An 18518-nucleotide genomic window follows, 5' to 3' on the forward strand; every position below is an offset into this window, starting at 1 on the left:
CGGTGATATTGAAGAAGCAGGGGAGTTTGGTGCTCGATGACCGGTGGTGCGCGGTAAATGGCAGCAAGGAGCTGCGGTTGCGGCAAGGTGAGAGTGAGGGGTTTTGGGGCGACAGGTGGGTGGGGCTTGGGCGTTTCAAGGCAGCAGCGCTGACTGGCAGCAACAATTGGTTTTTGACGAGTTTGTGACAGCGCTGGTGGCTTGTGGCAGCCCTGGTGGTTTGTGGCAGCGCTGGTGGCTGGCAGCAACAAGATGTCGATGATGGTGTGAATGGTGGTGATGCTGAAGGTGCGGTTGGCAAGGGTTAGTGACGAGTTTGCATGAGGAGTTGGGGGCAGGGGAGCGTTGTTGAGTGGTTAGTGTGGTGTAGGTTAATAAATTGGTGTGGTGATGGATAAATTAGGCCCCACTTAATGGCAACATTAACAGAAACCGTTATCTGGTAGTGAAAGTATAGTTAGGGAATTTGATTGGTAGTAAAGTAAAATAAAAAATTAAATGGGTAGCAAATGTGATATAAGGTGCTTTCGCTGGTAGCAAATGTCAAATTTTCCTAATAAAAATGAGTGAAAAGAACAAGACCCTCTACTTTGGCCTTAGGGAGCCCCCCCTGAAAATGTAGGATCACGTGAGTTTATGACATAAACTTGAAAGAAAAGCGGGAAAACACAACCTAACAGTTAAACACCACCCCACAAAACAAAACAAAAGCATAAAAAGTGGGCCCAAAAATCTTAAATTGGGCCTACTTCGTAAATGTAAAGACAACATAAATATAGCCTGGGAGAAGTCCAATAAAACTCCAGGTATCTTACGTGGCACCCTTCAACTTTTAAAAAAATAATAAAAATTCAACACTTCAAAGCGTCGTTGCCTTGTTCTTGTCACATTTGTTGCAGGAAAGGGGAGGGAGGAGAGAGAAAATTACTCAACGCATTCAAGAATTTGTTCTCCTTCCTTCTCAATTTAGAGAGAGAGAGAGAGAGAGAGATTGAGAATTCATGCGTTACGTTTTGTAATCCTTAGATTTTGTAGAATTTTCTCTGTTTTTGATCGGGATTTAGTCACCATTTTTGACGATTTCTTGAATTTTTTGGAGCTCCGAAGTCAAATTGGGGGCGGCATTTGAAGATTTCTTCGATTATTTTTGGAGCAATTTTGGGGATTTTAGGTGGATTTTTTTTGGTTTTGATTGAGGTAATTTGGAGCCATTTTTTGAATTTTTAACAAGTTTGATTTTGTGTGAGTTGATTATTTGAGGCAATTCGAATAATTAGGGTTCATTTGGGGGATATAGAGTTGTAAGAGCTGATTTTGTGGCTTAAATTTGCATATTTTGGGGTTAATTTTGAGTATTTGGGGTTTTAGAGGAGTAAATGAGCTTGAGAACAATGCGTTTTGAGGTTATATAATGATGAAGATGAATTTGATGATGGATTGCACAAATTTTGAGGAAGAGAAGCGATAATGGTTTGGAGAATTGGCATTGTTTTTTCATGGGGTTAGAAGTTGAGTCACTGAATTTCAGGTTTAGCATTATTAGTCGTTTTTGGATTGGTTCAAATGGGTAGAACAAGGCTGGGACGACCACAACAACGCTGGATTTCGCAACGTAGATGGGTGATTCGACGAGGGGCGGCCCCGGGGAAAGGGACATTGAACAGGTAGCTTTTGCTTTCCTATTTAATTGGGGAGGAAGGAAATGTATGATGTTTTTATTGTATAATGCTATTTGAAACTATTTTGTGTTTGATGTTCTTTGATTGGTATATTGTACAAGGAATTATGTTATGATTGCTTTGTGTTGACTGTAAGTTTATGAATAGACCATTGACTTATCATCTAATAATAGAGACTTACAAGCATTATTGTTGAATTTATAGCTTTGATAATTGTATACTATCATCTGATACATATGAGAAACTTGACTCCTATTGTGAAAGCTAAAGGTTTGATATGTTGAAGTGATTGGTAGACCGATATAACCTTTGATCGTATGGCATAAGAAGGGTTTGAGGGGAGCATCATTATAGTAATTATTGATTTGATGTGAGGGGACCGCAAATTTCCTAGTGGGGATTGAGGGAGTACTAATAGTGTTTAAAGGAGGCTGCTGCAAACTTGCCTGTCAATATTATCCCTTTCCAATTGATTGGGTAGTGCTTGCTAAAGAGCTCACGAGAGTCTTCGACACATGCTATAACTCCCTTATGTTAATATCAGATGTGTATATATTTGGTAATTGAGGAGCTTCATGGTTATGGAAACATTCGGGTTTTTCTCTTACCTCTATAAAACACACCCCATTGGCAATATGTACAAAATTCTATAACAGTTTTTTTTTTCCTACACTGGAGGTAATCTGAACCTTTCCACAAGTGTTAGGGTTTGATATGTGATATTTAAGTTGTAGTTATTTGGAAAAACTTTCTCTTCACACCAAAGTCAAATAGGAAATATTTTTGGGATGGAGGGAGTTCAAGATAGCCTGATAATTATTTTGAGTTCTTGTAAGCATATAAGATGAGAAAGCACTCAATGCTATGTACTTCTAAGAAGTTAGAATTTAGAGGTACCACAAGGAGACCTATAGCACATGGTTGGATTATTATCATAAGTATAAAGGAGGTTAGACCAGCAGTTGCCACTAAGTGAAGATATACAAGGCTCCCAAATGACGTGGTCTGTATTTTGGGTACATTAGTCTTATCGTAAGTAATACAAGAAGTCATCTGTGGAAATATAAAAGTTGAGACATATTTTAGAAGCAAAGGGCAGAGTTAAGATGGAATATGTGGACTGTAAATTTAAGAAATTAAGATATTTTCCTGAGATAGACATCAAGATTCAAATTTTGCTATACCTATAATACCCGTTACGGGTACATGTCTAAGATATGATACATCGAGACCTAGAATTCTTGGACATGGGATTTAGAACACCTGCAATTTGGACTTGTTTAGATTAATTTTCTTGGATGATATTTAACTGTACGAATAGAAAATATCAATCAAAAGTAGTTTTTATGAGAAGTAAAAGATTATACATATCATTAAGAAAGTTTGGGACCTTGAATTTGTGCCGAACAATGCTGTAGTGACTACTGACTAGTGAGATCTCAAACTTACGAATTTCAGGAAAATTGCAGTAGAGATGGAGTCACTAGTACATTTTTTTTTTCATTATCTGCATCAAATTGTACTTGAAATAGGACAAATTGCAAGGATGTCCCAAAATTACAGATTTAGCCCTTTAAGATCTGAAAATGTTTATTTTCTATTGGTGTACCTACAATGAATTTGAGGAAAAGGGATCAGCTTTAATGAAAGTTCCACATCTGTTTATTATCAAGGCCTTGATCAACCCCCTAAGCCACACAAATTATGATTAAATTAGATCAGGTGTCATATATGATTATTTTGGATAAAGAGAAGCTATTGTATTCTGTGACTGTAAATCAATTATACGATTTTGGAAAATATAACTATGTTTGTGATGTGGATGGTATAGATATAGCTCCGAATTTATTTACATTTTCAGGCGGTTACTGCATTGAAGAAAGGGGCAACTTTGCTGAAGTATGGGCGAAGAGGGAAGCCTAAATTCTGCCCATTCCGGCTTTCAAATGTATGACTTCCCTGTCTTATACACTTAAGTGCTTAACACATGCTTTGTTTGTATTTGTAATATATATATATATATTATATATATATATACACTTTTGGGATTAAGGCTTTGATTGATTGATTGATTGATATATATATATATATATAACCAAGTTATAATGAGAACCAAGGCCAAAATAAGAACTAGGATATATATATATATATATATATATATATATATATATATATATATATATATATATATATATATATATATATATATATATATATATATATATATATATATATATATATATATATATATATATATATATATATATCTGTTTTTAAATACTTGCTCCATTTCTCTTGGACACGCATGTCGATGCTAATATTTGATTACTAATATCTGATTACTAATATCTTTATTATCAATAAGTATAAATTCTAACAATTGAAAATTAATAATCTATTCATTGAGATGATTCCAATAAGTACCCACAAGACTATATTTATTCTTATGTATAAATCACAAACATTAGTCAAAGTAGGACAAATGAATAGTGCAAAAAATGGAAATGGAGCAAGTATTTAAAAACGGAGGGAGTATATATATACTTTTTTGATACTTATGTACACATTTTATGCATGGAAGGATGAATTATCTGATATTGTTGACAAGGTCAATGTATAAAAAGGCTCAAGGCGCACCAAGGCATTTCGGAGTTCCTTGTGCCTAAGGCACGCCTCAGTGAAGTGAGGCACATATTATAAACAATAAAATAAAATGCTAATTTTTTTTTTTAAAAAAAAAAAACTTTGTGCGCCTCAGGGATGTGCCGAGGCGCCTTAAGCTGCACCTCAATTAAATTGCCTCGCCTAGACCATAAAAAGTGCATGACCCCTGACGCCTTGCACCTTAGCGTGTAGGCGTGCTTTTTCAAACACTGACAAGGTTAAACTAAGATTTGGAATATATGGATTCTTGCATGGCATTGAAGCTACATTTGCACTCAATTGTAATATATTTGCATTCATTTCTCCACAAGGGTGGTATTTATTTTGTTCAGTAAACTGGACTTCCTCTCAGCCTATCCTACTTTCATCTATCTTCTACCATGAAAGGCATTGCTTACATTCTAGGAAAGCAGTGGCCTTAAACTTGTATCTTAGTGAAGTTTTTTTTTTTTTTTTTTTTTTTTTTTTTTTTTTTTTTTTTTTTTTTTTTTTTTTGTGGCAATATTTGGGAGAACTTGCTGCTTAAATTTTGTTGACTCCTTTGCTTTGTATGATCAGGATGAATCTGTATTGATATGGTACTCTGGGAAGGAGGAGAAACAGCTTAAACTCAGCCAAGTTTCAAGGATTATTCCTGGGCAGCGAACTGTAAGTTTGACTGTCCATTTCTAGCTAAGTAATAAAATATTGGTAGTCAAGAATTAGTCACCATTTGACTTGTGATCTTTGGATTATAATGGACTAAATCAGAGTATGAGTTTATTTTGTAATACAAAGTGCCTCCTTGCAGTTAAAGAGGTACATTTATATGCTTGCTATCCTTTATTCAAAGCACAAGAGGGGTAAAATTGTAGTATAGGGAACTTAGCCAAATTTTGCGGAATATTTAAAAGCTAAAACGACAAGGAGCTCAAACGTGCACTATAGTTTTTACGGGGAAACTTTCCTAGTCCCAACTTACAACCTATTACTATGATATAGCAACAATTTATCACAAATTAAGACTCTTATCCAAGTTCCTAATAGGGGATCCCTCGACCTACTGTATTCTCAAATCTCTCATTCAAAATAAAGCTTCAGTCAAAGCTATTGTAGAGTTCACTCGAACCCTATTCCCAATTATACAATTCGGGTAAGAACACTTGTATAAGAACAAAAAGACACAATAGAACTCAAGTTAAATGACATCTTTTTTAGCTCAAAGGTTATTCTCTTGTAATAATCCAAAACAAAATGCTTCTATAAATAAGGTGCAAGGACACTAGGAGTTGGACGGTAAAAATGGGTGTCCACAATTTCCTTAATCAACAAATAAGATCCCTTAAATTTCTCAAGAACCTTATTTAAATTAAAAATGCAAACATACAAGTTCCACGCTCCAAGATCACTTGTGCAAAAAGATAGGAAAAATTGCTATAGAATTTTGCAAAATTTTAGGGAAAAAACCAATAGATTTAAAATCTTTACTTCTTTGATATAAAAAAGATTTTTAAAAACATTTCAAAGAAACTTGATTAGTACCATAAAGTTTTCCAAGTCATTATCGATCATCATCAAAACATAAGGGCAACAAGACATACCACAGTACTGCTGTAAGGCCTGTAACTATCTGAAAATTTTCAATTACTTAATTTTTTGTCCATTTTTAATAAAGAATAATACAAAATAAAGGCCAAGGACTCAGTTCTTGGTGGTGTCCATTACCAACTGTGATGAGGATTTCATCTGCCATTTTTGGAGGACTAGAGTGTTGTTGCTTGAAGACTTGAAAATATAGTGATAATTACTTTTTACTTCATTTTTCACTAATAATTGCATCATTTACCTTTTTGGGAAGTTTCGTATTTATTGCGCCATTTCCCTTTTAGGTTTCTTTTATCTTATTAGAGCTAAGGGGGTGCAAATATGTGAAGGCTTTCTCCCTTTGTTATGATGTCTAGAAGCCTTGAACAATCAGGTAATCTAATCACCAATTAGAAAGCCAAGTTGATGAAGTTCAAGGTGGAAGCTGTAAGGAGGTCAAAGGTGTGAATAAGGGCGATCACATGTATTCATGCAATTCTTCGGTCAATTCAGATGCATATCGGTTGTTTTGGTAGAGAATGCAGTGTAGTTTAGTACCTTATATCACATTGGGCAATACGTGATGATGTGGTTAAGTTTTGAATGTATTTTGAGGATGTAAGACTGTAAAATAGATATGATTCCAACAGGCATTGTTAGACAATCAACCTGTCCATTCTCAATCCCAGACTTGTTAGATTTAAAAAAGATAGGTTGTGGCTTTTTTTTTATTAATTTTTTTATTTGGTAGACTACCCTAGAGAAAAAGGCGTTGGACAGTTGCCTTTATCTTGATAACAAAGTAAACATTTAAGAAGAGGACATCTCTCTTCCCCTTTTGGTTGATTTTCTTAATTCTTAGAGTTGTTTTTAGGGTAGGTGTTGTGGTTTTCAAGTGGTTCAAGTTGTTTTAGGATGGGGTGGGTCCTTAGTTCTAAAAAGTTTGTCTTAGGTGCAAGAGCTGGTGCCGTGCCTTAGCTCTTCCCGGTGCAAAAACCTACAAAAGGCGTGCGCTTATGCACATTTTTCTAGGCTGCACGAGAGCCTTTTGTGCTTAATGTTGTATGGCATCAATAATTTCAATATGGGTCAGCAGAATAGGGACTTAGCAACAGAAGTTAAAATGCCACCTTTCAAAATAAATATTATTAACTTAAGGTGATAGAATAGGGCCTTAGCAGCAAAAGTAACGATAACACCCGCCAAAATAAATATTTATTTAACGTAAATACAATTGGGCCTTAGCAAGAAAATTATTAATATCACCTGCCTAAATAATGTTTTTAAAGTTAGATTTACTTTAATATTAGAGGAGAAAGAAACCCCATGTACCTTAATTCCATTTTTGGATCACATGGCCCTTTTATCTTTTCCCAGAATACTTTTTGTAGACTTATCTAACATATATACATATATATATATATATATATATATATATATATACATATATATATATATACATATATATATATACATATATATATATATACATATATATATATGTGTATATATATATATATATGTATATGTATATATATATGTATATATATATATATATATATATATATATATATATATATATATATATATATAGTGTGCTCATGTTCAAACACACACGCCTTCTCCTTGCGCTTAGGCTCCAAGGACTTTTGTGCCTTTTAAAACTAATGGTCGATTTTCTTTTCAAAGCTGTTAGGTGGTTTTTCAGGGAGGTTAGGATTTGTTCATAGGGTGGTTGGGATGGTACTCGGGGGTTGCGGGTGGTTTACGATGATGATTGGTTTTGTGGTGGATTATTGGTGGTGGGGTGGTTTTATGTGTTTTCGGTGGAGGTTGGTTGTTTTTTAGAGGAAGGGGTGGTTTTTGATGGTGTGTAGGTGGTTCAAGGAGGTTGGTTGAGTTTCAATGGTGGTTAGGTAATTCAAAGGGCCCTCTAGTGGTCAGAGTGGTGGTTTGCAGTTATATGGTGTAATGAGATGGTCAAAGTGGGAGTTAGGGCTAGTTGGGTGCAGAGGATTTTGAGAGTGAGAATGATTCTTTGGGGGAGGGAGGAATCATGATAAAGGGAAGTGGGAATCGTAGAAGTAATGGTTAAATTGGTTAATCAAACAACAAAAGAAGTAAATCAAGGTAATTTATTGCCTTTCCGTTTCTTGAAATCCTCAAAACAACCCTCCACTAAAGGTATAGGAATCAGAAAATCCCTTATATTTCTTTAGGGTTTTTTTTTTTTTTTTTTTTTTTTTTTTTTTTTTTTAAATAAAATAAAATAAAAAGTGACAAGATAATTATTAGGGCAGTTAGGGGTGAGTATAACAGTTAAAAGACATGGAACCTGAATCGGAACTTGTTGCAACATGTTCCTCTAAATGATAATCGGATCGGAACCTAAGCCTGTTGACAGGTTTCGGTTCAAGGAACCCTGCCTTTTTATATACTTAATACTCCCTCCGTTTTTTTTAAACCCATCACTTGAGATTTTGCACTATTCATGTATTACCTTTGACTTAATTTTTTTTACTACTATATAATTTATTAACATGATCTTGTAATAAATTGTTGGATTTGTTATAATGTCTACTTTTATAATAAATATTTTTTTTATATATATAATTTGTACTAAATTCTAATTAAAGATATTGATGGTCAAAGTTGTACCTCGGCAAGTGTAGAAACTCAAGTGACGCTTTTAAAAAAATAGAGGGAATAGTTGTTGCAAAATTAACTTTAAAAAAATTCTAGATGATCACAAATTTATATATAACTTTTACAACTCGCAAATTCCACAAACCAAAAGTGGTTGTTTAGCAAATCTAATACATATATTTATCATCGTCATTTTTAGTTTTTAAAAGTTGGGCTTTAAATTATTTTATCATTTAAGCTTAAGTGATATCTTTTATTAAGTTACAGGATATCCTACGGTTCCAAAAAACAGAGAACCTGAACCTGTTGCAACAGGTCTTAATTTTACTACCTATTGGAACCGAACCTCTTGTCCAAGCTCACCCCTAATTATAGTAATAATTCTATATTATACAAATATAATCTAGACAATATTTGTAGTAGTACCAGTTCTGCCAGCGTTGCGAGCGGCACTGAGCTGTAGGAAATTTATAACATACCATGCATGCACATAGACAGTCACCTATATAACAACCGTAACAATTATGAAGAGGAAGAGATTGGAAAGGGAAAACACAGGTTGGGTATGATCTATCCTATGAAAAAAAAAAAGATAAGATCCTTGTAGTCAGCTAGTTATTACATCCCAATACTTCTTGGGTGTTGAGTCTACTAGTATCTCTTTCTCTATTACAGTTCCTTCGGAGAATCTTCTGCATCCAAAGCCTGAAAAAAATGATGAAAGAAGGAAAGTGCAGTGGCTGAAATTCCTTATGACTTTTTTTTTTTTTTTTAATTATAATTTTAATTGTTTGAGGTGATTTTCCTGCATTTCAGGGAATTTTTAAGCGATATCCTCGGCCTGAAAAGGAGTATCAATCATTTTCTCTTATATACAATGATAGTAGATCATTGGATTTGGTGAGTCATTTATTATGAATGCTAAAACTTTCCAAGTTCGTAATTCAGGATCCATTTGCTATCATTTGCAGTGTTCTTATTGTATGAAGTAATTTTATGTGCCAAATTATTGAAAAAGTGATTTTAACATTCTTATAATCTTTGTGATAGATATGCAAGGACAAAGATGAAGCTGAAGTGTGGTTTGTTGGTCTTAAGGCACTAATTTCAAAGAATGGCTGGCGTAAATGGAAAAATGAAGCAAGGGAGAGTAGTACATCATCTGCAGATGGCTCAACTAATCGCAGAATTCATCAAACAATTGCATCACATGTCTGTCCCATTCCCAGAATCTCCTATCTAATTTATTATAAATCATAAGCAATCTTGCAGTTGACTTACTTTTGCTTTGAATTACATTAGGATGCTGGGGATGCACCCTGCCAAGTGCCAAGTGAGAGTCCTCCACAAACTGGATTGGGAAAAGCATTCTCCGACATAATACTTTACACTGCAGCATCCAATAACTGCAGTCAGACCGAGGCATCCACCTATGTTGCTAGCTTTCCACCGTCCAACAGTGTAGAAAACTTTACGGGCCGAAATTCATCATCTGAAAGCATTCGGATTAGTTCATCAAGTTTGGTAAGTTCATCAAGTCAAGGATCTTTTCCTGATGATTTTGATTCCTTGGGTGATGTTTACATGTGGGGAGAAGGAATCAGTGAGGGCATAATGGGTGGTGGCTCCCTTGGAGTTTCACGTAGTGGCAAGTTTGATGCTAATCTACCCAAGGCACTAGAATCAACAGTGGTCCTTGATGTTCATCATATAGCTTGTGGTGTTAGGCATGCAGTGTTAGTTAACAGGCAAGGGGAAATCTTCAGTTGGGGGGAAGAGTCAGGAGGCAGGCTTGGGCATGGTGTGGAAGTTGATGTTTCCAATCCAAAGTTGATCGAAGGTCTTAGTGGTATGAACATAGAACTTGTTGCATGTGGGGAGTACCATACTTGTGCCATTACAATATCTGGTGATCTTTTTACATGGGGTGGTGGTACCTGGAATCCCGGTATGCTTGGACATGTTAGTGAGGCAGGTCACTGGATACCTAAAAGAGTATCTGGCCCTTTAGAAGGTATGCATGTATCTTTTGCATCTTGTGGACCTTGGCATACTGCTGTAGTTTTATCAACTGGTCAGTTGTTTACATTTGGAGATGGTACCTTTGGTGTCCTGGGCCACGGAGACCGTATGAGCTATACTGTTCCAAGGGAAGTTGAGGCCTTAAAGGGACAACGAACACTGAGGGTAGCTTGTGGTGCTTGGCATACTGCGGCAGTTGTTGACATTCTGGAAAGTGAAACTATGTTTGATAGATCTTTCTTAGCATCGGGAAAGCTCTTTACATGGGGTGAGGGTGATAAAGGCCAGCTTGGCCACGGTGATAAGGAAGCTAGACTGATCCCTGAGTGTGTAGAAGTGCTAATGGATAATAGTTTCTGCAAAGTAGCTTGTGGCCGTGATTTTACTGTTGCTCTTGCTACCTCTGGACGAGTTTATACAATGGGCAGTACAGCTTATGGACAATTAGGATGTCCTGCTGCTAATGAAAGAACTCCATTTTGTGTTGAGGGTAAGATTGCAGACAATTTTGTAGAAGATATTGCTTGTGGTTCTCATCATGTTGCAGTTTTGACATCTAGGGCGGAGGTTTTCACTTGGGGAAGAGGGACAAATGGGCAATTAGGTCATGGAGATAATGACCACAGAAATGAACCTACTCTTGTTGAGTTTATGAAAGATAACCAAGTAAAGAGAGTAGCATGTGGGTCCAATTTTACTGCTGCCATTTGTTTACACAAATGGGCTTCGGGAACTGACCATTCTACGTGTACTGGTTGTCATAATCCATTTGGTTTCCGAAGGAAACGTCATAATTGCTACAACTGTGGGCAGGTATTTTGCAAGGCATGCAGCAGCCGCAGATCTCTGAAAGCTTCTTTGGCTCCAAACATGAATAAGCCTTACCGGGTTTGTGATGATTGCTATGTGAAGCTGAAGAAAGCAACAGAATATGGAAATATGCGAATCCCTAGACCTGTCAGTAAAATCAGTCTTCAAAAGTCCAATGAAGGAGCAGAGAAGGAAACATTACTTCCGAAATTCGGGGGACTCGCATTTGTCAATTCCCTGAAAAGAATTGATAGTGATCGTACTAAGGGTGGTGCCAAACTAGGAAAAGTTGAGAGCTCCATCTTTCCTACTTTCAATGGGATATTTCAACCTGGCAGTAGTCATGTATCAAGCAGTTTATACCCTATGGTGGGAACCTCAGATAAACGAGTCTCAGCTTCTGCTCCTGGTTCCAGGATGGTTTCTCGGACAGCATCACCCATTTCACAAGGGTGCAGTCCTGCAAGATCATTTACGTTTAATAATTCGATCAGTCTTCCTACATCTCCGGAAGTTATGGCTCCTAACTCAAAGCCTACACAAGATGATTTGAGGCAAGAAGTTGTTCAATTAAGAGTAGAGGTGAGCCATTTCATAAAGCAGAGATTTCCGTACTGTAATTCTGATATTATGCCCCCTCCGATGTGCTTCCCTTAGTGCTACATGCATTATTCAAATTAGTACATCTATAAAAGGAAAAGTGTGCATAGACAATGTATGCTTCCTTTTTTCTTATATCTATAAAAAGGAATCCTGTAGAAAGAACAAGTAGGGTTTTTGTTACTCTGATACTCCTATCCAGTGAGTCCACCTTGGTGAGTGTCATTGGTAACCGACACCTTAGGGTATAGATACTTGGATATTATACATGAATAAAAAATTCCAGATGAATGTAGGAAAGCCCTACCAAGGCTTTCTACTGTTATAAACTTATAATGAATTTGTGCTATGGCATATGTGCCATTATCCTTTATCAATTAATTGGTAAAATTCTGACCAAATTATGGATCAAATTATTAGGTAGAAAAACTTACTGGTGACAATAGGCTTCTGGAAGCTGAACTGGAGAAAACAAGAAAGCGACTTAAGGAGGCCAAAGTGGTAGCAGTAGATGAGGCTGAGAAATCCAAAGCTGCCAAGGAAGTCATTAAGTCCCTGACTGCACAGGTTAGTTTCCCAACATCTCCATAATTATTGTCAAAAGCATCATGCAGTCCCTATAGATACATCACTCATCTATTGTTTTTTCCAGTTATTCATATCTTCAGCACTTTTTCATAACTCATAATTGTCTTGACTGTATTGACAATGGAAGAATTTCTTTTTGATAGTATTGACAAAAGGGATCCGGTGAGAATAGGTCCCTATATGAGAACACCATATTTATCTAAGAATGGGTCTAAAATAAAGAACGTGTGTATAGAAATTTAGAACATGTGATTAAAAGTTTTCAAAATCTGTCTGAGTAATAATTTAGAACCTTTGATTTAAGGATTAGAGCATGTGAGTTAAAATTTAAAACATATGAGTAAATTTAGCACATCTAATTTTAAACTTAGAACATGAGAATAAAAATTTAGAACACCTCATTTATAATTTTGAACATGTTAGTAAAATTAAGAACATGTGAGTAAAGGTGTAGAAAATACAAGTAAAGATTTGGAACATATGATTAAAAAAAAAAAAAAAAAAATCTTAGAACACACAATTTAAAATTTAGAACTAATTTAAGATTTAGAATATGTGAATAGTAATTTAAAATATCTAATTTAACTCATTTAAAATTTCGAACATGTGAGTAAAAATATAGAATATAGAGAGTGTCCTCGCATAATTATGGGTTCTTACGAGAACCTTCATATATATAGGTGGTGATTTTTTTCTCTGTTTTTCCTATGGTTATTTATAAGTTTTTTTTTTTTTTTTTTTTGATGGGGAAGTGAAAAAAATGAGATAAGGGAGGACACCCATCGGGAAAGGTAGGAGTGAGAAGGGAAAGGAGAAAGCTATTGTGAACCATCAGTCAATTTTTTATGTATTGAAAATGAAATTTGTGGAGATTGCTTGCAAAAAAAAAAAAAAAAAGCCTCTTGTCATTGAGAAACTTGTTTTTAATTACTTAGCATAAATATTATCTTGTAGCTTGCTGTATATTGTGCTATGATTAGTACTCCCTCCGTCCCTAAATTAAAAGTCTCTTTCTCTTTATTATGTGAGTAATAAATGCTGGAAAGAGGCTTTGTATTAAGGGATGGAGGGAGTATCTATTTCAAGATTGAAACCTGAGGCTTTTAAATATTATCTTGTAACTTCTTTTTTTAAAAGTTGCACCTTTTGGACTTTTTGACTGCTCATACATCTCTCTTTGACCATCATTTGCATTTTATACGTAAGAAAAGTGTTAGATTTCGGGAAACTCCTTAATCTAGAGTGTGTACCATTGATCAAATATATAGAGTTTACAACGCTAGGTCTAAACACGTTAGGAAACCTAGATACGATAAACATACAAAATATACAATAAATATATCCTAATATGCGACAAATATTACCTAAAAAATCATAGTCCTTAATCCGAAATTGACCCAAATTGGTGTACGGGAAAGAATGCTCATCAAAGGTGACATGACTAGATAAAATAATTTTATTAGTTGAAATATCTAGACATCTATAGCCGCGGTGATTCGAAGGGTAACCTAAGAAGACACATGGAGCGGAGCGAGGAGCTAATTTATGTGGAGCAGTGGATGATAAATTAGGAAAGCAAAGACACCCAAACACCCGTAAGTGAGCATAAGAAGGTTGTTTTCTAAACAACGCTTGAGTTGGAGTTATGTTTTTGAGAGCTTTGGTTGGTAAAATATTTATGAGATATGTAGCGGTCTCAAGAGCATAAACCCAAAAATTAGGTGGAAGGGAGGCATGAAAGAGAAGTGTGCGTTTGACATTGTTAATGGTTCTAATCATACGTTCGGCTTTTCCATTTTGTGAGAATGTGTGAGGACAAGAGAACCTAAAGACCATTCCAATATCTAAGCACTGCTTTTTGAAAGGATCATTATCAAATTCTTGGCCATGATCACTTTGAAAGGCTTTAATGGGCCGTTCAAATTGAGTTTGGACATAATTACGAAAATTCACAAAAGTGGAAAAAACTTGAGACTTATAAGCAATAGGAATAGTCCACACAAAGTGAGTGAAATCATCAATGAGAATTAAATAATATTTATGACCATTAACACTACGAATTGGGGAAGTCCACAAATCGGCATGAATAATATCAAAAGCACAAGTAGTATGACTAGTAGAATCATAAAACGGTTTTCTAACATGTTTTCCTAATTGATAAGAATTGCAAAAATTACTCCTTATTACAATTAATTAACTTATTGCTCCTTAAAAAATTAAAAGAACTAGCTCCAGTGTGACCCAAGCGGCTATGCCAAGTGGATAGGGTAGTGACCATAAGAGTAGAGGCAAGGCATGATGAAGGTGTGGTGGTGGTGACTGGATAAAGGTCTCCCAAGCTATTGTATCTCGTTACTATCCTCCCCGTTCGAAGGTCTTTCACAGAGAAGCCATAAGGGTCAAATTCAATAGAAACATTATTATCAGATGTGAATTTGCGAACTGAAATTAAGTTTTTAATGATTTGAGGGGCTAAAAGAACATCACGAAGGAGTAATTTATTATTAGGAAGGGTAGTATGACCATAACCCGTAATAGGAATGCGGTGTCCATTGCCAACTAAAATATTATTATTAGTGCTTAAATTAAATAGGGGCATGAGAGTACCTGAGTTATGAGTCATGTGAGATGTTGCACCCGAGTCCATATACCAACCGTTGTCCGGATTTGGTAAAGTCATGGACGAGTAAGCCGAACCTAGCTCCGTGGGAATATAAAGTTGGCCAATATTGGCCAAGTATGCTTGCTGCGTTGGGCCTGACTGATGTGAAGGCCCATTGGGTGCTTGTTGCCTAGGTTGTCCAACTGGGCAGAAGTGGTTGGATATGGACAAGGTGGTGTGGCCTAAGATCCATGCCACGGATGGGCTTGCCACGAATGGGCTTGAAAGTCGGGCCACATTTGAGGTGTGGGCCACTGTAGAGTTTGAGGTGGGGTTTGTTGTTGTTGAGAGTTATTGGGCTGCTTGGTGGAATTGGTGCCTCTCCTTTTTCTACAGCCCTTACCCACACCACCTCCTCTGCCACCGGCTCGGCCCCCACGTCCGCGACCACCGGAGCCGCGGCCACCGTTAGCGGCTGGTTGCTGCTGATTGGAGTTTGACGAAGCGTCTTGTTGAGCGACGAACGCCGACTGACTCGATTGTGCTTGGTCATTAGCACGACGGGATTCTTCGAGTAATAATCGAGACCTAGCCGAATTAAACGACGGTAATGGTTCGGTTTGTTGAATCATCGTCGCCACCGTGTCAAAGTCCGAGTTTGTGAGACCGGAAACAAGACGGATGACCATCTTCTGCTCCGGGGCCAAAATTGTGTTGAGAAGTTCGGTTGAGATTGTGCCGTATATCCATTGTTTAACAATTGCATCGAGACGCTTCCACAAGGCATCCGAAACATCAGTCGGTCGGGAAACGGTTGGGTCGATGTGATCTAACACATTGTACGCACAAGCGTGATTCTCAAACAACTCCACCCAATTGGAGTATTGAACCTTCTCGTAATCAAGAACCAAAGGTATGGCGTTCTTGATGTTACTGACTGCTAGAGCCGGATGAAATTCCGACGTTAGAGGCGGTGGAGGCGAGTTGGGTACTTCGTCGTCCTTGGCCATGGAGTGTTCAATGGAACAGGGAGCAGAAAGTTAAAGGAAAAAGAAGGAGTTGAAATCTGATGAAATATGCAGAGTATAAAGTAGCGGAATTTGTGATGTAAGCAAGGTCCCAATAAAACAAAAAACCAAGAAATTGGGAAAATTAAAATTGAGATCTAAAACCTAAGTTGTGATACCATGTTAGATTTCGGGAAAACTCCTTAATCTGGAGTGTGTATCATTGATCAAATATATAGAGTTTATAACGCTAGGTCTAAACACGTTAGGAAACCTAGATACGATAAACATACAAAATATACAATAAATATATCCTAATATGCGACAAATATTATCCTAAATATAATATCTATCAAAAAGATATAGTCAAGTGGGATTTTATTAGTTTTATCTTGATTTATGTTTTCCAAATATCAAAATTTTATAATTTTTACTAAATGCAAATAAATATAGGAATGATCGAAGTTTTGTATAGGGATGTGTGAAACTTCAAATGACACAATTAAAAACAACAGAGTAAGTGGTTGATATTCTATGTCTATAATAAATAAGTGGAATACGATTTTTTAAGCAATATAATCCCTAATATCTTTGTTGTACTTCCAAAGGAGTAGATGCAATTTTTTTTTTTTTTTTTTTCTATCCTATCCAGTTTTAATATCTTTATTGTTGCTCAAACTTATATTAGGTTCTTTCTGCATGGTGACATATGACAGTATTTTTCTAACTATCCCTAATATGGGCTGTGAAATTTGTTCCGACAGTTGAAGGAGATGGCTGAAAAGTTACAGGGAGGAAAAGATGCAAGCAGCAAATTAGATTTTTGTGGGCAATCCTCGGGTTCCTTTAGAAAGGTCTCCGATGATAACTTTCTGTCTCCTAGAAGTGAGTCAACTGTTACTATGGATGCCTTACTAACTAATGGAGAAAAGGCACAGCCTGAAAAGACAGAGTGGGTTGTACAAGATGAACCTGGCGTGTACATAACACTTTGCTCCTTGCCAGGAGGCACTAATGAGCTCAAGCGTTTGCGTTTCAGGTACAGTATTGTGAAACAAACTTACATTAGGTTCTTTCTGCATGGTGACATATGACATTATGTGTTGGATAGTAAGTAGAATCTCATGAACTTTCTTCTAACTTATGTGGACATGTGGAGTTGATGGAATGTGTACAAGACTACAAGTATGTAACACTGCAAACACTTTCTTTTCCAGCTAACTGGTCTTTTTGTCAGGCAGACTCAGGCAGTGCTTGTTATGTTTTAATATCTGCATCTCTTGATTATATTCTTACATGGTGTCTTTTTTAGAACCTCCTACTAATACTTTCTTATTTGTGTCAAAATTATTCCAAACCACCCCCATTTAGTGGACGCCACACCCACCCTAGTTGATTTCCCGCCTATCATCACTTACCTCTCCATTCTCGACCTGCCTCTATGGTTAATGGTCTAATGGATGGTATAGTGGGTTTTATCACTTTTATGTTTCTTATGGTCAAAGAATTGGGTTTAAATTATACTTTGCATTGTAGTTGCTATTGTAAGTGGTAATGAAGTGCTGAAATTTTTAAGGTTACAAAACCGTTGTGTTCTTGTCCTTCATTTAACCAAGACCATTTTTGTGGTAAAAGAAGATTATTATCTTGAAATAAGAAATATATTTTTATATTTTTTGGCAACTTTGCACCACGGACAAACTGGTGATTGGTGCATTAACATCAAATTAATGCGTTCATGTTATTTGGATTCCTTATTGAGCACTTTTGTCTTCTCAGCCGCAAACGTTTCAGTGAAGGACAAGCGGAAAAGTGGTGGACTGAAAACAGCAGCAGAGTATGTGAACGGCACAACATACAGAGTCAATAAGTGTGGCCTGAGTGTATATTATCATCTTGGAAGCAAAGCTGGCAACAATGGCAGTCTTATTTGGAGTGTGCTGACCTGGTTTCTCAGGTAAACTATGGCAGACATATTAGCACCATCAAATGACAGGAAGGGATGAACTCTTAAACCCACACGCCTTTGCAAATGTGGAATTGTGAATTTGCCTTCACTTTCAAGAGCCAGTCAAAATCCCTCTTTTTTACATGATTAATTCTTTGCCCTCATTGTGATTGTATAGTTAGACAATCAACTGAACTTACTAAATCATTGCAGCTTTTAGTTTTGTATAGGGTACACTAACAGGTACTGTCAGTTAATGGTTTTCTGTTTCCACTTACAGATGAAGTGGAAAATGCATTTTTGCTTCAAAGTTTAAACATATCAGATTGTATTGTTATTATTAAGAGTAAGCTCTCACAAAACAAAAACTCTACTAAGAAGAAACAAAA

The 18518-nt window shown here is 36.3% G+C and overlaps 1 protein-coding gene across 1 annotated transcript; it reads left to right on the forward strand.

Annotated features, from left to right (window-relative positions):
* Positions 1-527: 527 nt before the first annotated feature.
* Positions 528-18422, forward strand: LOC145639588 (PH, RCC1 and FYVE domains-containing protein 1-like). Its single transcript, XM_081690872.1, has 9 exons — positions 528-1664; positions 3541-3627; positions 4902-4991; positions 9369-9452; positions 9603-9764; positions 9855-11966; positions 12405-12551; positions 16946-17220; positions 17961-18422. Exons 1-9 carry the CDS (start codon positions 1617-1619, stop codon positions 18049-18051), a joined length of 3096 nt encoding a protein of 1031 aa, XP_081546998.1. The 5' UTR covers positions 528-1616; the 3' UTR covers positions 18052-18422.
* Positions 18423-18518: the final 96 nt, after the last annotated feature.

The sequence above is a fragment of the Chenopodium album genome, chromosome 1 (genome assembly GCF_948465745.1).
Source record: "Chenopodium album chromosome 1, dcCheAlbu1.1, whole genome shotgun sequence".
Taxonomy (NCBI): domain Eukaryota; kingdom Viridiplantae; phylum Streptophyta; class Magnoliopsida; order Caryophyllales; family Amaranthaceae; genus Chenopodium; species Chenopodium album.